Source organism: Rhipicephalus microplus, chromosome 5 (assembly GCF_043290135.1).
Source record: "Rhipicephalus microplus isolate Deutch F79 chromosome 5, USDA_Rmic, whole genome shotgun sequence".
NCBI lineage: Eukaryota > Metazoa > Arthropoda > Arachnida > Ixodida > Ixodidae > Rhipicephalus > Rhipicephalus microplus.
This window is the reverse complement of record NC_134704.1, coordinates 184078182-184101741: the sequence shown is the minus strand read 5'-3', so window position 1 is coordinate 184101741 and position 23560 is coordinate 184078182. Positions and strand designations below refer to the sequence as shown.

The 23560-nt window shown below is 49.1% G+C and overlaps 1 protein-coding gene and 1 long non-coding RNA gene across 4 annotated transcripts in view; one reads left to right on the top strand and one right to left on the bottom strand.

Annotated features, from left to right (window-relative positions):
• LOC142818057 (uncharacterized) overlaps nucleotides 1-23560 on the bottom strand; it is a 427592-nt gene that overhangs the window by 360500 nt on the left and 43532 nt on the right. The window lies entirely within an intron of this gene.
• The window catches only part of LOC119174065 (protein 5NUC), a 442987-nt gene that overhangs the window by 414088 nt on the left and 5339 nt on the right, over nucleotides 1-23560 (top strand). For all 3 annotated transcript variants that reach the window (XM_075896283.1, XM_037424851.2, XM_075896284.1), the window contains 2 exons: nucleotides 474-645; nucleotides 8095-8298. In XM_075896283.1, the coding sequence (XP_075752398.1) occupies nucleotides 474-645; nucleotides 8095-8298 (376 nt within the window). The remainder of the gene's footprint in view (nucleotides 1-473; nucleotides 646-8094; nucleotides 8299-23560) is intronic.

Below are 23560 nucleotides of genomic sequence, written 5' to 3'. Positions count from 1 at the left end.
ACGATATATTGCCATCTTTACACCACGATACCACGCCATGCGGCAAACAGCAATGCTCTTCAAACACCGCTTTTTTCTTTGAGGTCACGCGTGCAGCATTGCGAAAATACAGGAACTACGTGGTTGCTTCTCAACACGTGCAACGTGGTCACATATTCCTGTCAACACTGACCCTGTTAGCGCCGTTTCCAGGCGCAGCTGCTAGGCGTTGAGCGCGCAGTAGGATTTTCGAATAGATCATCTGTGCTTTCTTTTTCGGTTGCTGGAAACAATCACCACTCTGAACAGTGAACAAGAAGCATTTTTGGCGGTTTCCGGGTTGCACACTAACCTCCAAAGCTCTACAGGCAGCATATGTGGGTATTGGTGGCATGCGGAACATGTAAATTTCGTGAAGTTTAGCTGGTTCTAACTAGACCAGCATGCAAGCCTTTAATCAAAGTGTTTCGGTGGTGGTGATTACGACCACGCAGAGCACAGGCGGCCGGATCACCTTCGAGGACGTGGTGAACGTGCTTCCGTTTGGCAACACCCTTGTAGAGATGAACGTGACTGGGGCGCAGTTGAAAGGACTACTCGAGCATGGCGTCCACCGACACGATGTCAAGGGTGACGTGCCACCAGCGGAACTTGTCCTCGCTGCCGGTAAGCTATACCAGTAGCTGGGCTATTCGAATTGGTGACGACGCATTTCTAACGAGTACTACACTTCAGAATGTGTGGCTGAATCAACATTAAAATGTTGTTCTGAATCGATTACCAAGTGCGCTCGAGCTTAAATGCATCGTGTCTATCTTTCAGGCAGATGAGTTACTTTCTGGTGAGGTTCTCTGCCAAAAGAAAATGTATCCCACTCTGGCGGTGTTTCTACGTCATTGAAACTAAAAGCGTAATTATGCCTAGGTTATGATAACTTCCTGAAGACTTTCTTGAACCGCAATGGACAAATTATCGCGTCGTACATTTTATTTGAATTTCTCAGAAATGCATAGCATATGTGTATTCTCACATTTTCTCATAATCGAAGTGCCAAACAGCTGCAGCCTAAACCCAAGCGGTGAAGATGAGTATTTACAGGTGAGAAGGCGAGTAATATGAATAGCGCTAACAGTACGAATAGTGCTCACAATATACGTATCTACGTATATGAACACTCAAGAAAGAAAAAAAGTCACAGCTTTACCGCAAAGGCGAAGCAATGAACGCGATGGCAAGAAACTGGAAGGTCACGCGCAGAATGGAAATCAGACCTAAACGTTCCCGCGTTTCTCACGCACAAATGACGCACGAAACGTGCTCACAGGTACGGATGCACGCGAATAACTGTCTAAGTTGCTACTTCGTCGTGTTTGAAAAGCGCGCGCATTTCGCAAACGGAGACTGCATTTATTGCAGTGACCTTTCTGCGACTGCTAACTACAGAAAAACAGTGGCTATTTGGGCTGGTTGGTATTGCATTTTTGAAAGAAATATACTTCCTTAGTGCGCCGAAAACGTTATCAGAAGGAAGATAGAGCCGAGAGATAGGACAGAGTGCACATTTACAACCAATTTTATTGCACAGATGGCGGGAATATATATCCATTCAAGAGGGCGAGGAGATCTCACACAGATGAGAGGACCAATGATTAAAAAAGGACAATTGAAAAAAAAACTACAGCAGAATCGTCACAGGTAAGCCCAAGGCCAGCAAAGACGTACGATCTTCTCCTTCTTCCCAACGCGAGATAAGGGCGCCCGAGAGAGCGTCGCTCCTCTCCTCCAAGCGGGGCAAAGAACGCGTTGGAGTATAGTCCATGCGCCATCACACCATGTGGCGACGCGCGCTCATTGCGCCATCTTGCTGGTATTCTTGAAAACATAATGCCGCCCGAGATGTCCGTCAGCAGCTGTAAGTGATAAATATAAATAGCCTGCTGTTTAAATGGTGAAGTACGTGCTCCTCGGTGGCTCAGTGGTTGACGGCTCGTACTCATGATTCGGAGAACCTAAGTTCGATTCCGCACGCCGGCGTCTTTTTTCTGGTTCTTTTTTCTTTCTCGTGTTTTCATACATATAGATACATATACACATACGGTCAGTGATGGTGACGCTGGCGGCTAAATCCAGCCGAGAGTTTTTGTATAGTTGCTATCGCAATAAAAATCACAGCATATCCATGTAGTAAGTGATAATGAGTGGGGTAAAGCGTCCACCCCTCCGTTCATGCGTTCATACGTCCGATCGCGTTCGACAATGCACACGGTGCGCGGGTAACACTGACCAGACGCGAGTAAAGAAAGCCGAACGCAAGGGTCTTCAACGCGCCTACCGCTCTGATTCGCCCGTGCCCCACCAACGATCCGCCGCGTACGGCGACTATCCAGGAGACTGAGAGCACTCGTTCTCCGTGTACCCAGGCACAGCCCGCGCAGCAGCCAATCGGAGATTAGTGGTACAGCGCCATCTAGAATATCCTGACTCCACTGCAGTTTGTATGTACTTCTATGAGACAGCGCCGTCTATTATACTGTTCGGGAGATACTGCCTTCTTTTCTTTCTCGCCTTTTCTCTAAGTTACACGTGACAGATGAGAAGGAGCTTCACCCCCTAAAATATCTCAGCACATCCACGGAGTGAATGATGATGAGTGTGGCAAATCTACTGTGCGTTGGTCTGTCTGTCTGTCTGTCTGTCTGTTTGTACGTCTGTTTGTCCGAACGTCTTTCTGTGTGTTAACCCGTCTGTCCAGCTCTCTCCTGGTCGTCTGTCCGTCTGTTCGTCTGTTTGCTTCTCTGCCTGTATGTCTGTCCGCACGAGCATCCGTACGTCTGTTTGTCTACCAGTCTATACGTCTGCCTGTCTTTCCGTCTGACTGTCTGCCTGCCTCATCGTCTCTTTGCCTGTCTGTGTGTCTGTTGTACGTGCGTTCGTCTGTCTGTCTGTCTGTCTTTTCATTCATCTGTCTGTCTGTCTGTCCATCTGTCTGTCCGTCCCTCTAGTGAACACTTTAAGTACCGCGACCTCGCATCTTTTCGTCATGTAATCATCATATACAAGTACCGCCGTCCAGTGGACATGCCAAGGAATAAAACGAAAGGTGGCTACTACGTACAGGAGACGCGTGATCCACGCCTTAAGGAGCTTCGCACCTAAAAATATCACGGAATGTCAACGGAGTGAAGGATGAGTTAAACGAAGCATCAGTGAGTCCACTGGTTCCTTCTAGCTTCCGGGCGTACGTGCGACAGTCCATTCGTTCATTGGTCCGTCCATGCATTCTTCCGTGCGTCAGTTGGTCGATACGTGCATCCGTGCGTCTGTCCCTGCGTCCATGCATCCGTTCGTCCCTACATTCGTTATTGTATTCGCCAATCCGTCCCTCCCTATCGAAAAAAACAGCGTTTCCAGTGTCTCCCAGTTCATTTCAGCGCGCTCGATGACAATGGAAACGCTGTGCAGTGTGTCCCAGTGTATTACAGCGCGCTGGTAGGCACTGGGACACACTGTACAGCGTATCCCAGTGTCTTAAAGCGCGCTGGGAGGCACTGGTCACGCTGTACAGTCTCTACCACAAACTGAGAACACTAGCGGCACATTAGAAGAAGGTAGGCGCGATCAGCGCACTTTCTGTAAGACTTCATATTTAATCGCGAGATGTCTAGCGTAAAATTTACCGAACAAAATGGTATTCTAATCTATGAGCTACACATATCTAGCTTTACCTTTAGTTGGGCAATCGATGTAAGTGCGAGTACGCTGAAGCAATCATATGTCGAGCGCGCGTGTCAGGGGCGCACTACGATTTTTATGGGGAGGGAGGCACGAACGACAATTGTGTTTATGCAGGGGGCAGGGTGACACACAACTTATACGTCGTATTTTGACTATGGTTGCTCTTGAGGGTTGGGGGAAGGAGAGGCATGCGAGAATTTCTAGAAAAAGTCCCCAGCCCACCCACAGATGCCCCCCCCCCCCTGACCAGGGTGCGCTTTCCTTGAAGTTTGGCCGAGTTTTGTCAATGTATTTCATAAATGGCATCAATATAGAATTGATAATTCGCAACAGAGCATAACAAAGTATAAGTGTGACAATCAAGACCAACCTACTCTAGCAGTGAGTCGTTCCAGCTCGTACCACAGAAAGCCGCACATCCCCGGCAGCAAAGAAATCTGTTGCTATGCCCAATCTCCGTGTTTTAGCTTCTGATTGGTGTAGTCGAAGGTGAAAATATGAGCACTCGTGCGTCAGTTATGATCAAAACTGCAGTTTAACGGTTATTAGACTTTGTCTAACTGAATATGGTTGATCTTCGTAGCAACCGTGGCACGATAAGTACGGCCCTAAGCCTAATAGTCGTTTCGGCTGGAGTGAACTGCTGCGACTGTCGTACGCGGAACGTAAACGAGAACGACATAAAATACTTCCAAGCTATCGAGGGCCAAAATCTACAGTGTTCAGTGAGCAGTTCAGATAAGCGCTGTTTTCTACTTTGGTATGATTAACCACAAAGCGAGTCACTACGATTGCCGTAACAGAGCTGCAGCTATGCTAAGAAGCTTTATGGCAAAACATGCCAGATGAATGTGATCTAAAGCAACCCGCAAAAAATACGCTAACCATCACCTGTTAGTTTCGCGTGAGCACGAAGATACGAAACAATGTATGTAGGCGACAAAATCAAAATATTGGAGACCTGAATTAAAATTTGAGGAAAAAAATACATTCATTCACGTCTTTCAAGTTTGGTGTAGGGGGTAGCGTGTCAGGTTCAGGATGTGTGATGTATGAATTTGAAAAATTGATTTGCTGCACAAACTTGAAGGAAAACAAGGGAAACAGGAAAGAGCACAGACTACCAACTGTTTATTGTCGTTTCTTGAAGCCAATAGATACGCATGCTACACAGCGCTTCAACGATGCGCACAAAACCAAAGATGCCGCAAACAAAGCCGTCCCAAAACAAATCAATTCAAATGTGACTGCCACCACAATGACACATTCAAAAAATGGCAAAATACAAAAGTGATACCCACCACAATCTAAACTGGTTATACCGAAGGTGTGCACTCTTATTTATTCTAAAACTTATCTTTTATTATATTTTGTATTTTTATTGCACAAAGATCAAAGGCGTAAAAATATGAAAACGTACTCAAGAGACCTTTGTTTAAAAAACATTTTAAATAGCACTTAGCACCGAATAAACAAGAAAATAACAATTTTATAGTCACTCCAAGCAGCCCCTAGTGAGCAAACCCAAAGGAGCAGTATGTCGAGAGAGTCAAAAAATATCATAACAAACATAAAACCTTACAAAACAATACGTAGCGTCACATGGGAAATAAAACAGGAACACTCATGAACAAAACAAAAGAAGAGAATTGGAAGAGAATACAATGCAAGGTGTTCCCCACAACATTACACATGACCATGTGGGAAGACCATTTCCCTGTCCGAAAGTGACAATGAAGGCATGCTTATAAACTTGTCATTAAATTGCCTGATAAAGTACGCTTCGATAATCTCTCTTTCGATCTTTTCACGTGCCTTAGCCATGACTGACACACTCTGAAACTGGGGGGTGCATCCGCATGTCCTACAGAGGAAATCTAAATGACCACCATTTTTTGCCTTTTACGGCCAGACTGTGCTCACGCAAGCATTCGTTGAGGCAACGCCCTGTCTGCCCTATGTACACCCTCTCACACGACGAAGGGATCAGATATACAACAGCAAATACACACCTAATGAACACGTTCGCGTGCTTTTTTGTGCATTTTGCCTTCTTCTGTTTAGTCATTAATGAACAGATCTGACCGAACTTTGAAGGCGCTGAAAACAGTAGATCAACACCGTACCTATTAGCCACCTTTTTTACATTGTGGGAAACACTATGTAAGTACGGCATAACATGAATAGGCCTCCTCTCCCTTCCTTCGACGCTTGGACCCCCGCCCTTGTATTTATTAAGAAGCTTTCGCAAGCATTAATTAAAATCTGTGCCGGGTATCCAGCCGCGCCCAGGCGAGCCACCTGATTCTCGAAGCCTTCAAACATCAGATGAGGGCAAGACTAGTCAAGGGCTGCCGCACAAGCTGACAACACAATGCCCCTCTTAATCAACTTCGAGTGCGCGCTTTCAAAAGGCAACAGGCCTTTCTTCGATCGCGGATTGCATTTGAAGCAGATGTGCTCCTTGGCAAACCTCAGCTGTAGGTCCAGAAACTGGATCTCAGTTTCGACCGGCATTTCGTGCGTGAACTTCAGGCCACTGGAGTGTCTGTTGAAAACCTCACGGACACCTTTCACAACACCCTGTACACGTTCACATGATACCTTCCCAAGCACGATGAGGCAGTCGTCCACATACCTGAAGGTGCGAACGACATCCAAAAGGGACAGCTCATCCTTCAGTCGTTGGTCGAAGGCTACCAAGAATATGTCACTGAGGACAGGCGCAACTGCAGAACCGATACAAATTCCAGCTTTTTGGACATAGGTACCCTCTTGGTGGCTGATTGCAGTGGACTCAAGGTAGAATTATAAATGTTCTAAAAAGTTATTCACGGATATACCAGGCTTGTTTTGGAAATTAACTTCCCCGAATTTATCGATTGCATTCGTGATAGCATCAAAAAGCGCGGCGTTTGGGATTGAGTAAACAAGTTTTTCCACATCAATTGAAAAACCGTGGACGCCACTGGTAAACCTTCCTTCAAAGTAGAAACGATTTCCGAAGAACTTCGCGCTAAGAAAGGGTCACCGCTGTTAAGAGAACCAAGTATGTCTTGTAGATACCGGTGACCCCTTCAAGAAACGACGGTAAACAGTTGGTAGTCTGCGCTCTTTCCTGTCTCCCTTGTTTTCCTTCAAGTTTGTGCAGCAAATCCATTTTTCAAGTATGAACCAACTAGTCTGCAAAAAAGTAATGTGTGATGTGTTGAAGTAGTGGGTTTAACTCAAGCTCACCCAGTTTTTTTTCTTTTTTTACTGTACGCGTGTTTCAGCCCTATTACAATGTGACCATGACCAAAGTTTTTAAAAACAGTTTAAAAGACAGATTTCAGCCGATTATGGGTGTCCCAGTGTGCAGCGCCAGTGTTCCTCGTGCAGCGTGACAGTGTCCCAGTATCAGCGCCACGCTGGTGGAGTAATCAAGTATGACGCTGGGCCAGTGCCACTATCTTTTGCTATAGGGGTGCGTCAGTTCGTCCATGCAACTATCTGTTTGTCCATTCATCCGTCCGTGTGTCCAACCATTTGTCCATCTGCTCTTCTGTCTGTCCATCTCTGCGTTCATTCATCAAGTGAACGCTCTAAGTACCACCATTTCACATCTTTTCATCATGTACACATCGTATACACGTACCACCATTCAGCGGACATTCCAAAGACTAAATGAGAGGTGGCTACCGTCTACTACAATGACTGCTACTACTACTACTATTATTACTGATACAGACATCGCAAACGCACGACCCACGGCTTAAGGAGCTTTGCCCCTAAAAATCCACTCGCGCTTGGCGCCCACTTCGTCACGGAGGCGCGCTTATCTCACGAGTACTTTGCCTCGCGGTTGGGGGAGGGGGGGTGGGAGTTAGATGCTTGTGCGCGCGCGCTTATCCCTTGGTGTGAAGAATCGTGTGCATTCGGCTTTCACAGGAACGATTGCATTGTTGCCGGGCCCACAAAGGTCATTTCGGTCTCTGCACAGGCCTTCTTTGCAAAAAGAGCACACTTTTCATACACAGCGAGGTATAGCAACTGGGACACTTGTTAGTTTGCACTCATCAGTATCTGTGATTTGGCTTCGTGCGTCGCTTTTGCTTAAACAGCGCGTTACGTGTCGAGCGGTAAGCGTGATTATTTTGCTCTCGTCCTGTCTGCGTTGTTTTTTCGCGGGTCATTTGTGCGTGAGCAGCGCGCTGCCTGTTTCATTCTGCTTGCCGTTCTCAGCGTGACATTCCAAGTTGTTACTGTCGCATTCATTGCTTCGCTCTTGCGGCGTGTAACTTTTTTTTCGCCTCAGATTTTCTGCCACAATAACCAGTACTCTCTCTCCTAAAGTTTTGCAGTAAGCGCATCTTTCATAACTACTGGCTTCAATTCCAGGGCTACGAGTTGTGTACGATATACAACGAGAGCCGTACGATCGCGTCGTGGAGGCGCACATCCTGTGCACGGAGTGTCGCGTGCCTCGCTATGAGCCGCTGGAAGACGCACGACAATACCGCATCGCCGCCCTCAGCTACATTGTGCACGGCGGTGACAACTTCGATTTTTCTTTCGTCAAGCCCAAGGACATGTACGACACTGGTAAGTTAGCTTGCTTGTTTTGGAAAGCAATGTGCCTTCAATGTGAGCTGATTTCTTTGTAGAGCCTATACTATGAAGTCAGCGCTTAACCTTTAGTGTTCGCCACTGACAGTGATTCGCCAATCGTGTTTACCAATGAGCATTCACCCACGTGACTGGCCACCATATCTGCATTCATATTTGTTGTGCAAGAAAGCACCAGGCGGAGGCACAGGAGGAACACAAAAACAAACAGGGTGGGAGCTATACATCAACTGGACATCAACGTGAGTGCATGCGCCCAATCACCTTCTGGTGTGCGTGTGTGTGTGTGTGTGTGTGTGTGTGTGTGTGTGTGTGTGTGTGTGTGTGTGTGTGTGTGTGTGTGTGTGTGTGTGTGTGTGTGTGTGTGTGTGTGTTGCATTTGCAACGTCACATGTTACCACCCTGCTTGCGCAAAGCGAAAAGTGAGAAACAGCTTTATTAAAGTTAAAATTTTTGCAGAGGAATGGGGCTCCGGCCATGCCTGGCCGCCACCTACTCAGCTCATTGTATGGCCCGGAGCTACACTTCTAGGCTGGTATTACGGAGTACACTTTCCCAAGCCTCGGACGAGGTAGTGGTCAGGAGATCAAGTGAGAGTGGATCATCGTGGCAGTTCCATAGTGTATGAGAGAGAGAGAGGTGACGGATCCACGCATTGAGCAATGAGGACTGAAGAGATCGGTGTAAATGTGGACGTGTACTTGCGGGCACGGAAACGAGTTCGTTTCGAGGCAGTGCCACGTGATTTCTAGTGGTTTTGTGAGTTTGGGCTGCCGCGGTGGTTTGTTCGACGCGCGAGGCGATAGTACTGAGCAATTGCGTGATAATATATAAGGGGCTAGCCAATGTTCTCGGGGACACCACGAACTTCGACGTTCTCGGGGTTCATGGTGCGGCCCACCGCTCGGTTTACGAATTCTTGAGCTAGTCGGTGGGCAGCGTCGTTTCCTGGGTTTCCCGCGTGCGCCCGCACCCAGACAGAAGATATGGGAGGTGGATCCTCGTCTTCGAAGTAGACGAGGGACTCAAGGCACCGCAAGGTAGCGGCAGCAACCGTACCGCAAGCTACATGGGGGATAGCGGTTTTCTGGTCACTGATGATCGTAGTGAACCCACAGCACACCGCGAGAGCTATGGCTGTTTCCTCGGCTTTGGCAGGGTGGAGGGCACGGACGGAGCCGGCTGCTCGTAAGATTGCGTTGGTGTTGAGGGGGGTGCGAGCAGTTTACGCTAAGTGCGTACGCGTGTGGTAGAGAGGGGTAGCGGGTCGCGAGGCGTGGGCGTCGTGTAATGCTTGGGCTCACGCTCAGCGTCTATCGTCGTGGTGTCCAGCAAGCATGTTTTTCTGCAGAGGCTTGATGCAAAAAACTCTCGAGCATTTCCCCGAGGGTGAACATGGTCATATGTGAATGCACGGGGTGATGCTATGAGTGGGAGTAAAGTTAAAATCCGTTGGCATTCGCTAATGAGTTAACGTAAACTCCCCCGTATCGGCTTCGGAGGGCTCGGCTCGTTTCATCCGCTTTCGTTTGGCGTCTCGCCGCCGGCCTTCATCACTGCAGGCGATGCACCGTTTACGTCGCCCATCAGCCTCCCACGCGCGGAGTTCGGGATTCGCGTCCCGCGTCATCCGCTTGCGCTCGGCATCACGGGCCCTTCACCGTGCTGCCTTGTCTTCAACCGGCGTGACATCTTCAACGACGCGTGCAATGCTCGCATTCGATTGCGTTGTACTCGTTGTTGGAAGTACCGCAGTTGAGGTTGATGTCTGCGATGAATCCATACCTATGACGACTTGCCGATCTCGAGCAAGTCGTCATAGCAAGTCATCCAGCAAACCGCGAGCGAGAAGTGAGAGCGAGCGGCAGCCGGCGGACGTCGGACAAGGACGGCGTAGCAAAACATAGTTGGAGAGGGAGAGCGATGGAGAGACACGCGTGAAGGCGGAGTACCGGCGAGAGGGAGCTGTCAGACGAGGGGAGAGGTGCGCGCCCAGAGTGAGTACAAACCTAACGAGCGGGAGACGCACGCCAGCTGCATGAAGCCGTGACGTCACAGCACGGAAGAGGGGTGCGAGAAGGTGGAATGGTGCGCACAGTCACGGCGCGGAGGCGCCAGCTGCACAGCGCACCGTGATGTCACGGCACAGAGAGCGGTGCGAGAGCCGGCGCGGGCGCGCGCAGCCACGCAGCGGAAGGCGGAGCGTGCGCAATCACGTGGTGTGTGACGTCGCTGCGCTGTTTCTAGAGACGCTCCTCTCCGCTCCTTGCGCCTTTGATAGGGGAGAGGAGGAGGCGCACCGCGGACGGCTGATTCAGGGTCGCTTTTAAAGTGTCGCTTATAAAAGTCGCTCTTACGTCGACTTAAAACGTCGACGTAAGACTGGAGGTATAGAGGCCTGGTCTGCGCCTGAAGGCGAGGTGGTGAGTCCTATGCAAGCAACTACCCAGCAGCCGGTATTAATACCGCGAACTCCCTAGTTTTGTGCTATGCAGTGGGCATCGATGAGTTTGTCGACCGTGTTATGGATGCCGAGGTTGAGGAGATGCGACGTAGTGGTCGTAGCAATGAGGGCAAGACCCGTCTTGCACACTTTGCGAACAAGTTGGGCCACTTTGTTCTGCTCGCATCTCAGTAGGCGCAGGTTTGGTAACACGTACGTGAGACGAGATAGGACGAACGCATGGATAAGCTGTAGTAGGTCTTTTTCTTTCATGCCTTCCTTTCGAGCGGAGGCGCGAGCAATGAGGCAGGTTGTTTGAGTGAAGGCAATGACGAGGACTCCCAGCGCGATGATGTTTCGTTGACTCTACTGAATGAATAGGCCTAAAATGCGCATGTGATAAACTTGCGGTACGGCTATACCGCTAACGTAGACACGGATGGCCAGTTTTGGAGGGTACTTGTTCCGACGGCGGTTGGCAGGGCGAGCAGCAAGAGCTAACGACAGCGTCGGCCGCACGTTGGAGGATCTCCTCTATACGGCCATTTGAACCCGTAGTCGTCCGCAGCGTGACGTCGTCGGTGTAGATGGTATGGAGAAGAGCCGGGATCCCATAGAGTGAAGAAGGCAACGTGCGCATAGCAAGGGCAAATAAAAATCGAGACAAAACTGCTTCTTAAGGGATGCCTCTGTGTCCATGTGTGAGGTGATTAGAAGTGGAGCCACCGGCTAACGATAATTCAATGATACAGTTGGAAAGGAAGTCACGTAGTTGTAGGTTCGTTCACATGGGTCAGTGGCGGCAAAATTTGAGGCCATGGCTCCTTCGGGACCGATTCGAATGCCTCGTGAAGATCTAGACCGAGAACAGTACGAGTTTCGGCTTTCGGTGCGGTTCGAAGGAGGTATGGGTTTACCTGCACTAGCGCGTCTTGCGTCGATAGGTGGGCACGGAAGCAGAGCGAAAGAGAGAAAGAAGGTCGTTTTCTTCAGCGTAGGTCTGTCATCGGGCAAGGACGACGATTTCTGTTAGCTTGTCAATGCAGGATGTGAGCGATACTGTGCGGAGGTTGGTGATGTCCATCTTCTTGAAACTAGACGCACCATGCACCAGCAATCACCGTCGCTATCGTGAGGGGAATAGGTGGCACTTCCCCAACTCCAAACGCACACGTCCCCTAGCCTCTTCTCCCTGCATAAATTCCAGCCTGACCACTGGGCAGACTCTTGCCCGGGCTTTGGCAACTCCTCAACAGTATTTCATGTCATGGTGGAGTGCGCCACAAAAGTATTCACTGCCCTTCCAACTATCCTGTGCCCTTTCCGCACCGAAGAGCTGTGGGACGATGCCATCATTTGCGGACCTCCCGAGGTCCACCAGGCACTAGTTGACGGGCCTAGTTGGTCACTGAGATCATCATAGGGAACCCGGACTATGGTTCCCTTCCACAAGCTTTGCTTATAAAGATACTTATTAAAATGTTTCTCTATCTGTCTCTTTCTCTTTATTTGCTTGGTTCTGGGATAAATACGAACCTTGTGCGTTTCCGCTCTTCCGATATGTGGTCCGATTTCCAGCACTGGTTAACGTACTGCGTGAGTGCAGCTCCCGATTTGGGTTTAGATTTTGGAGGGACTTGTTGCTTACGCCGTCAAGACCAGGCGCCGACGTTGTGCGGAGTTTGAGCAAGACGGCATAGATTTACACCTCCGCAATTTCTTCGACGAGTCGGGGGTTTGATTTGCCCCTGTGCGGAGGAAAGTTCTTCGTCGGCGCCTTCGACTGGACGAGGTTCACGTAATAACAAGCCAACTTTTCGAGCAGCTCAGGTTCCCTGCCACGGTAACAATCTGGTGCAGCTGTTCTTGTGCAGACTACTTCGATGCACAGGGATCGAGCAAATGTCCTAGTAGGTGCCATGTTTTCTTGGAGCTTGTCTGCCGACTGACGTCTCTAAGGAGGTTTAAAAATATGACAGCATATTCACGGAGTGAATGATGGTGAGTGGGGCGAAGTGTCCATCAGCCCGTCCGTTCGTTCTTGCTTTCTCCGTCCGTCCGCGCCACCCTCTGTGCGTCCATCCATGCGTCCGTCCTTATGTCCGTCCGTCCGTACGTCCATCTGTTCGCCCGTTTTCTATTTAGTCTGTCCATGCGTCCGTCCGTGCGTCCATCTAGTGAACCCTCCAACTACTTCCATCTCGCATCCCGGTGGCTACGTACGACAACGACGGTAGATGAACAGACCCACACCATAAGGAGATTTTATTTATTTGTCATACTGTTAACCCTTACTTGAGGGTCGTTACAGGGAGGGTAAAGAATTGAGTTGCACAAAATCAAATATATGAAAAATCGTAAGATAAACTCTGTAACGTATAGCATAATTATATGAAAAACACAGTGATATGCTTTTTCACTCAATATATTTACAACATGATCTCTATGACCAATGAAACATTTCTAAAAAAACACATACATGAACACTGTAAACTATACATTCTCAACAAAATGCCTATCAAGAGAAACCTCAAAATCACTCAAAGTTCTTATTTGCACCATATCGTTCGGTAATTCATTCCACATATTAATAGCATAGGGAAAGAAGGAAAATCAAAAGATATCTGTTGGAGCATGTATTGGTTGTATGAATGTAGTGCATGTTGTTCTTGGAAACCTTTTGTAAGAATGGTTCAAATAATCATCCCTGTTTATTTTCACCCCAGCATGCAGGATCTGAAAAAGAAGTTTCAACCTTTGTTTCCACCTTCTTAATTCTAGCAATTCTAATTTACATTCTTTTAAAATTTCAGTAATAGAATTCTTTCTTCGATATTTGGAGCAGATAAAGCGAGCTGACATTCTCTGAATGCGTTCTAATTTACTTTTTTAGACCTTTTAGACTGGGCTACACACAGCGCTAGCGTATTCTAATCTCGGACGCACATACGTTTTGTAGGCAAGCAGCTTGACATCTTTTGTGGCTCGGCCTAACTTCCTTCGTAGAAAGCACAATTTTTGACATGCTGATTGACATATCTTATCGACATGAGGACGCCAGCTCAACTTATCTGTTATAGTTATCTGTTATAGTTATAGATTTGCCCCTAAAATTTCTTGAAACCTCCTTGAGTCTGTTGCACAACTGAACCTACTGCTGTCGCTTGAAGGCGAGACTGTGATTCTCAATCTCGCGTGGTAGTGCTTTGATGCAGTGGCGTAGTTTCTTGTTGTGTCACTGCCGGTGCCACTTGTGCAAGAGGCCAGCGTGTGCGTCCCAAATGTAGAGGAGGCAAAAGTCGTTTGTGGGCAAGTCGGTAGAAGTCTCCACCTCACGGGTTGTGACATGCACGTGCTCTTGCAAGAAAGCAGTCTATTTGTTAATGTCCGTAATGCTGTCGGAAGCTCCTTATTCACGCAACTGGCGGAATGTCGGCAATCGGTAATGCGTGCTGTGGGTTTCGGCTTCAGGCTGAGACATGTGTGGATTGTGATCACGAAGATGTTTTGGCCACTGCCCACTAAAAGGCCTGTGTTTTCTCAAGAAGCGCGCGCCACATTGTTGCACAGTATGAGGTCAGGTGAGGCGTGGCGGCACTCTCTTGCCTATGCGTGTGGGCGGCTTCGACGGGTTATTAAGCAGGGTTAGACGAAGGTCTTGTACTAACAACCATAGCTTTCTGCCTATCGAATCCGTGTGCGTCCAGCATCGATAAGAATGTCAATCGTTGAAGTCGCCGAGCACAAACATCTGCGCGTCACCGATGAGTTCTCTTATCAGTAAAAAAAGGGGGGGGGGGATGTGCCGCTTTGTCATGGGGAAAAGTGTAAAAATTCAGGACGGAGAACGACTTGCATGTGCGCTTGCTTGGTAGAACCTCTACAATCGTGTGCTGAAAGTCTGCTGCATCTGATTCACGCTGTATAGCTGTGAGGCTGCTGTGAACGAGCGTGGATGTGCAGGAGGAAGCATGTGTACCAAGCTGATAATAGGCAATGTTACCGGGGAGGATGAAGAGAGTCGACGCCCGTTGGTAGGTGATAACATCCGGGGCCGATTACGTCGCCTGTGGATTAGCTTGCACTTTCTGAATGAGCTGCTGCAGATGGCTTCGTTTCTTACGGTACCCTCTACAGTTCCACTGCCATATGGTCAGTGTGGGACACGCCATGATGAAGCCGTTGAAGGCTCGGAGCCCGCCTGCAACATGGCAGGTTCGCCGAACGTGAACGCATGCTTGCAGAGCTCAGGGCGTGCATGAATTTCGGCGGTTGTGATCTCCGTGTAATTTTCGAGGGCGTTTAGTTAATTATTGGTGGCTTTCATATAACTCTTCAGGGCGCTCAGTGAGGTGTCCGTGTCCGCAATGGCGTGTTGAAGCGTGTTGAAGCGTAGCGTGTTGAAAGGGGCTTCAAATATCGCGCCTATGGTCGTTAGGGCCGCACATACTGCTTTAGAAACCGCCGCTGTGGTGTCAATTTCGGCATGAAGCGACGCGATGATGTTTGCTTTGCGCTTACCGGCGGGCTGCGATTGCGACTGGGATGCGGAATAGATAGCCTCCATTGGTTGCGAGGCCCCGCCACGGTGGTCTAGTGGCTAAGGTACTCGGCTGCTGACCCGCAGGTCGCGGGATCAAATCCCGGCTGTGGCGGCTGCATTTCCGATGGAGGCGGAAATGTTGTAGGCCCGTGTACTCAGATTTGGGTGCACGTTAAAGACTCCAGGTGTTCGAAATTTCCGGAGCCCTCCCCTACGGCGATCTCATAATCATATAGTGGTTTTGGGACGTTAAACCCTACAAATCAATCAATAAAATCCATTGGTTGCGATGCGGTCACGGCTGATTGCACAAAGGTTCTGTCTAGCCTTGTTTCTAATGACTGGATGTATTGCGTAAGGTTTCCTCTGTGTGACAATAATTTGGAGAGCTGAGACTGCTGCCAGGAAAATTGAGTCATAAGTGAGGAGTTCTCCCTCATCTGTGGATCTTGCGATGACGTTAGTGACACTTTGAGCCGCTAAGGGGCTCCATGGTCCCAGGCAACTTTCTTGGCACCAGGCGCGGACGAAGACTGTGACTATCCCTGGAACGAACGAGGGGATGCGCAGAAAGGTGACGAGAACTAGTTGAGGTGGCTAGTAAAACAGGACCACAGTCGGACCTTTGACTATGACTTGGACCTTGATTGGAACCGGGGCTTGGACCGGGACCTCGACTGGGACCAGCCACAGGTGCGGAATTTGGAGTGGCCAGTCTATTCCTGCTGCTTCAGATGGCCAAGAGGCGGATATGACTGCTCTTGAAACAAGTGATTGTCGCGAAGAATCGATGGCTGCTGCGGTGGTGGCTCTTCGCCAGTGCTTGCGCCGAAGCGCTGTTGGATGAAACGTTATTGGCAGTTCTAAATGTTCGTTGCGTGACCGCCCTTACAAACGATGCAGCGGGCACGGCATGTCGGTGGCGTACCTTGTGCGGTCGGTGGATGTTTCTCGCCACAACGCGCACAGCGGTTTTGTTTTGCATGAAGGCAAACTTCAGTTGGGTGACCCACCTTGCGGCAGTTAAATCATGCTTCTACTCTTGGATAGATGGGGTGGGGGCGGACGTATACGCCGTGATAAAGGATCCATCAGGGCAAACAGTTTATATGCATGATGACGAGTACGTGGTTCGCCCGTCCCTGTGGTGGCCACCCACAACAAGCATGGTTGGGTTGCTCGCTTGCAAGTCCTTCAAGATTTCCGCATCAGTAAAGCTGTCGTAGGCATTGAACATGATGCCACAAAATGCATCGTCAGGCGTTGGGCATAAACATGAATTTCGATGATCCAGACTGCGATCTGCAGTGACGTGATGCGAAGGTAGGCTTGTGTTTGGACAAATTCTCGCACAATGAAGGTGAAGGTGTTGTTTGTGGGGTGAACCCGCACTTCGTCGTGGGATGCTGGTGGCTGGTCAAGTAACGACGCAGCCTTTAGCAGGGCTTCGTACAGTTACCATGGCGACAACTTCGTAAGGTCGACGGAAGTTTTTGGCAGTCCCACAGTTTGTGTGGCGTCAGGTGGCATCCTAGGTAGTGAACCGCATCTTCGCAGGGGCGGTGGGCATGGTTTCAGGTTGATACGTGGTGGCGTCGCTTGCTGGGCGTCGTTCAGGTATGGTGCCGCCTCGCGGAGCTCGAGGCGTCGCTTCTGCTGGGTACGAAAACCGTGTGATGGCTGCCAAGAGTCATCCGGCTATTCTTCTGCTGAAATACTAGTTCCTTCAATCGTGTGCTCCGTGTCAAGGGTGGCCGGGCGTGGAAGGAACGGGGGGGGGGGGACGCTAAAGCATCGGCAAAGCGCGTATGCGAAAGAAAGTGGGAGCATTGCAAGAGACGTGATAGCGTTTCTCGCAGACGTGAGAGCTAGAAAGCGCACTTCCGCTTGCTTCGAAAGTTCGAGAGAGACACCTTGGCTTGCCCAAGATTTACTTTTAAATACTCAATCTTTTTAGCCAGAGAACGCATAATAAACTACATCCATGCTTTCTTATCTAATCGAATGGTTGAATTCTCAGTGTGTAACCTCCGTTTTAGGCTCATCATTCTCGGTGGTCGTGGCACTACACAAGGAGCCGTTTTGTTCCCTTTTCTATTCAACCTTGTTGTGAAGTCACTACCCCCCAAACTTGGCACAATACCCGGTCTGCGATACACCCGCTGCGCAGATGACATCACGCTCTGGACGACCGTGGGATCCGATGGTCAAATCGAAGAGACTCTTCAAAGGGCTACCGAATCTGTCGTTCAGCACGTGTCAGATGCGGGTTCGGAGTATTCACAGAGCGAATTGGAGCTACTATTACTGCGACCTCCAGACCACCGCAAAATTATGACTACACTTCCTAGTAATAACGTGTATATCAATGACACACCAATACCACAGGTGGCCCACATGGCAGTACTAGGACTCATTAAGCAAGCAAGTCGCCATAGCGAAATTGCGCTAGACCACCTCACCATCTCACTTCAGAGGCGTTGTTGAAGACAATTAGCACCTATTGCTCAACCGCAATATTTGTGTTGCAAGAGGAATCGCTGAGCTACCAGAAGGAAAAGCAACAATTATGTTCACGAGTTTCAGCAACAAGTATAAAGACGCGAACAAGGGCACAACGGTCGGCTACATTGACGAAATTATGGAAGTTACCAATGTTTTTGCCCTCGCTGATTCTACAGAACCTACTCCATGGAACTAAACTGCTCACCCAGCTTTCGACATCAATTCGAGCCTTCCGAAGCATAAGCAAGCACAGCTCAAGCCCCTGCTCCTGGAATACAAGGACTGCTTTTCGTTGTCGTCAACAATTCGCCAGACCACATTCACGAAATATCGCATAATAGAGAGAAACGCCAGACTATTATGGCAGTGCCCCTACAGAGTTTCGACACGACAACGCAAGGCCGTTAAAAGACAAGTCAACGAAACGCTGCGCGACGACATCATCCAACCGTCTATGAGTCTGTGGGCGTCACCCATGGTGTTAGTGAAAAAGAAGGACGGAACCCTACGTATCTCCCTCGATTATTGCCGCGTCAACTAAATCACAAAAAAGATGTTTATCTTCTCCCGCAGATAGACGACGCCTTGAACCGATTCCACAACACGAAGTACATTTCGTCGATATACCTCAAGAATGGCTACTGGCAAATCGAAGTGGACATGAAAGACCGAGAAAAAACGGTGCTTATAACAACAGACTGCCTTTTCTAGTTTGCAAGGTTATGCCCTTTGGTCTTTGCTCGCCACCTGCGACTTTTCAACGCGTTATGGACATAGTGCTAGTAGGATTGAAGTGGCAGACTTGCCTCGTTTACTTAGACGTCGTCGTCGTGTCTTCCTCAAGCTTCGACCAGCACCTTCAGTGCCTTAAAACTCTACTTGAAGCCGTCGAGAATCCCGGCCTCACCTTGAATCCAGAGAAATGTCTGCTTACGTGGAAATTTTGTTATTGGGCCACGTGATAAGCAAGTCCGGAGTAAAACCCGATTCGCAGAAGACAACCGCCGTTGCTGCATTTCCGCCGCCCGCCGACAAAAAGGCTGTGCGCCTGTAGTCAAAAACTTTGCACGCATAGCCAAGCCACTCACTAACCTTACAAGGACTGACGTTGAGTTCAAGTGGGAAACTCCACTGGAGGAAGCATTTGGGGAACTAAAACGACGTTTACAGACGCCTCTGTTGCTCGCGCATTTCGACGAACATGCCGAAACAGAAGTGCACACTGACGCAAGCAGCGTAGGACTCGGCGCCGTCCTTGTGCAGAAAACGGACAGACTGGAAAGGCTTATTAGTTACGCTAGCCGGTCACTATCCAAGGCTGAAATCAATTATTCCACAACAGAAAAGGAGTGCCTTGCCATCTACTGGGCGACGTCAAAGTTTCGTCCTTACCTCTACGGCAGGCCCTTATAAGTTTTGAGCGACCACCACGCCTTGTGTTGGCTAGCTAACTTGAAGGACCTTTCAAGTCATCTTGTGCGGTGGAGCCTGAGACTTTAAGAATACGACATTACCGTCATTTATAAGTCCGACAGAAAACTCTCCGACGCTAACTGCCTGTCGCGAGCCCCCGTCTACCCATCGCCGCCCGAAGACCTCAATGACGACTGCCTCTTGGGAACGATAACTGCCGATGACTTCGCTGAACGCCAGCGGGCTGACCCAGCACTTAGGGGCCTAATCTAATATCTTGAGGGCAGGACTTCTGTTGTTCCGAAGGTATTCAAACAGCAACTTACGTCATTTTCACTGCGAAACGGCCTTCTGCAAAAGAAGAACTTTTCGCCGATTCAAGCCAAGTACCTTTTTGTGGTGCCTTCAGCTCTGCGACCAGAACTCTTCAAGGCCCTGCACGATGATCAAACAGCAGGACACCGTGGTATTTTGCGCACGCTCGCAAGGTTACAAGAAAGGTACTACTGGTCGCGTTTTACCACCGATGTCGCTCGTTACTTCAGGACATGCCGAGACTCTAGGTGATGCAAAACACTGCCGACAAGGCCAGCAGGCTTTTTTCAGCCGATCGAACCACCTCATCGAGCATTCCAACAAATCGCGGTGGACCTACAGGGGCCATTTCCGACGTCGAATTCGGGAAACAAATGGATCGTCATAGCTCCTGACTACCTTACCCGCTACGCCGAAACAAAGGCCCTACCAAAAGGTAGCGCCAAAGAGGTAACGAAGTTCTTCGTTGAGAACATTCTCCTTTGTCATGGGGCACCAAAGGTTGTCATCACCGATAGAGGTACCGCCTTTACTGCTGATTTGACTCGAGTGATCTTGAGACATAGCCAGACAAGCCATCTCCGCACCACCGCCTACCACACACAGAGAAATGGTCTCACCGAGCGGCTAAACAAGACATCACCGGCATGCTGGCCATGTATGTCGACGTCAAATACAAGACGTGGGACGCCATTCTTTCGTACGTTACCTTCACGTACAATATGGCCGTCCAAGAAATGACGCAGATGACGCCGTAAAAGTTGGTCTACGGAAGGAGCCCGGCAACGACCCTCGATGCTATGCTTCCAAACGTCGCTGACGAAGAGAACCTCGATGTCACCACTTGCCTTTAGAGTGCTGAAGAAGCTCGTCAACTCGCTCGCCAGCGCTTCAAGAATCAGCAGGCGACCGACAGCCACCGTTACAATCTTCGACGAAGCTTCGTTGAGGAGCAGCCCGGGTACCGTGTCTGGGTATGGACGCCGATACGCCGACGTGGGCTCGGTGAAAAACATCTGTGACAGTACTTCGGACCGTACAGAATAGTTCGAAGTCTCGGCCCACTCGACTACGAGGTCGTTCCCGACGGCGTTACGAACTCTCAACGGCGCCGCGCTTGACCTGAAGTCGTCCATATTTCATGCGCGAACCTGAGGACTGCTTTTGTTTTAGTTGCTGTTTTTCTTGTTTATTGTCTTTATTATTGTACCTTTTTTAACGCATCGGGATGATGCGTTTTTCCAGGAGGGGCAATGCCACGTTTCTTTCCTCAAGTTTTGTTATCACCCCATTACACTATAATATACATTCAGCGAAAACCATGCCTAGGATATTCGATAAGCTTCGAGGCTTTAGTAGATATTTTTGTAAAGATTACGCCCTCTTCGGGAACGTCACAGATTAATTTGGAAGCTACGTCTCCGCTAGCGATAACGCTAAAATATTCGATGGCAAGGGTATAAATGCCGACACGAATTACCGCTTCTCAGTGCTAGTGTCTTACTTTCCTTTTGTGTGGTCACAAGTTTGGCCCGAATAAACAGGTTCTTGTTCGACCTGGATCCCCTCCCTTCGTTCACGCCACGACCCCGTGACAATCCTGTATTAAGCAAATAAATGCCGGATGGCATGTTGGGAAGATAAATATGCGCAAAATTGGATCTAAGGCCCACAAGTACGCTCTTCACATTGCTCGCTGTACGTAATCACGTACAACGCAGCACAAATTGCTGCAAATGTGAAGGTCATGGAAGCACTTCACAAACGCCTCAGATGTGTAATGATGCAATGAACGTTTTCAAACCGGTCCTTTCAATCTGTTCTAGAAGCGGAACGCATCGAGCTGACGAACTAAGCACGAGAACTGCAAACCTGGAAGTTGCTCTACTCGTGAAGAAAATGGGTGCAGCATATATTCACTTACGGGCTTTCTTATTTACCTGCTAAATTTAACCCTTTTAACCTCTGATGCATTTTTTGCCACTAATTTGAACTGGACGCTTGATTTCCCTCCCGGTGTATATGGGCTGTGAACATCGAGGCTCGCAGTGAGATCAGTCAGCTTGTTTTCTTTGTCTTTCTACTTTTCCTTTAACTTGAGAAACTCATAGGGTCACGGTAATATAGAGACCGTTCGGAACGTTGAAAAGCGACCATAAACGCGTGAAAACAAGCTGAGGCATCTGCTGCTTGAAGCAGGTTCAAAACTTCTATCATCTGAACAGAGTTTCTGGCCGTCACTGCTCAGCGGCGCAACGATACCTGAAAGATGCGAATAACTTGGCGTTCAGCGTGAGAGACCCAGTATGGACGCTGACGTAATGGTGCATAGGTGCCGATGTCAATGCGAGAAACAATTGCAGATGTTCGGTCTAAATAGGTTTTTTTTAAGTCTAAAGGCTTCCGGAAGCAGTCGAGAAGCGTCAAGAGTTGGGTCTTTTGAACAACAGAAAGGTTCGAATCAATTGATGGAAAGAAGGCGTCTAGAGAAGAGGTGGTGGGCGTGAGAGCAGGAGTAACACCGGCAGTCTGAAAGCTTGTTGCGTGATTGAGAATCTGACTGGCGCAAACACAGTCAATGTCCTAATGGCAGCCGATGCATTCACCACAGAATAGTGTGGTTGGTACTGAAAATAAATTCGTGGTGGCATAAATGGTTGCGCACGTGCTTTCGACTATCAGAAGAGCACAAGGTAGAAGAACGTTTTTCTAGAAGTGAAGTCTTCTGATGTCTGGAGCATGGCGTTCGAAAAAGGCGCATGGTCACGAGAGATTGGCACAATAACAAAAGACGTAGGTAGACTATCCACGTCTGCGGCGTTGACAACACGAGAAAAAGTTATGATGTGTGAAAAGTCCCAATCTAATATGACATTGTGCGAGCAGTGTAGAAAAACGATGAATTCGACCACGTACAGAACGTCCTGCATGAGTAGCCGAGCCGTGCATGTCATAAAAAGGTTTACGTGATACATGGTTGCCGTACGCAGAGAGAGACCATAAAGCGTAATCGTAACTTTCAACTTGCGACACATTGCTTCACTCAATACAGACACGGCTGCTCCGGTATCGAATAATGCTTCAGCGGCAACACCTTCAAGAAAGACAGTTATTTCATTAGTAGGTAGAGAATGGGGCCTTGTAGAGCTTGACAGTGGTGCAGTTCTTCGCTCCGGAACTTCGAAGGTCCGTTTTCTGTTTGGGCTGCAGGTGGTGCACGCCGAAGCATCGGTGAAGGCGAACGTCGACGTGGGGAGATCGGTGTGCGATAAAAGCGCGGCGGCTCGGCGAAGGGCTGTCCGAAGTAGCATGGAAAGTCAGTGCCTGTGGAGGTTCTGTGTAGGCGTAGCCGAAGGTTTCATTTATGGTACCTCTACGATGGGCGTGCCGGCGACAGAACCGCTCAACATGACCAGGCAGATGACAGTAGTAACAGATGGGTCTGTTATCCGATGTGCGCCAAGGGTTGTTTGGAAGCATTGAAGGACGGGGCTAAAGAGGAACACGCAAGCCTGCAAGTACGGAACGCGCGTGTTGCGTAGAAAGCGTTCGTTTGTTGGGCAGAATCGACAACGTTCAACGGCGAATGTACCTGCCTTCGTGACGTCAGCGTAGGTCAGGGGAGCGGACACAGGCGGTGGCTGTAACGTGAGCGGAAGTGCCTCACAGACTTGATCGTTGATGGTTTGGTGCAGCAACGAGGTCTGCCCGTGAGTACTGCTCAGGGGGCAGCTGGCGTGCCACTTCCTCTCGGATGAATTGTTGGATTTGCGGCGTCAATACCGCATGTTCTAGAGAAATTGCACCTACGGCCATGCTGACGTGCTGGTCGTGTCGAAAGTAGGGCGTCACATAGAAATGCGCTGTTTTCGCATCTCATCGTAATTTTGGCAGTGCTGGATAACTTCCGTAACTGTTTGCGGTTTGTGGGTCATTCGCCACCAGCGTGTGTATGGCATAGTCCTCGATGCCCTTCATATTATGTATGACCTTGGCGGTTTCCGACATGTCAGGATTGA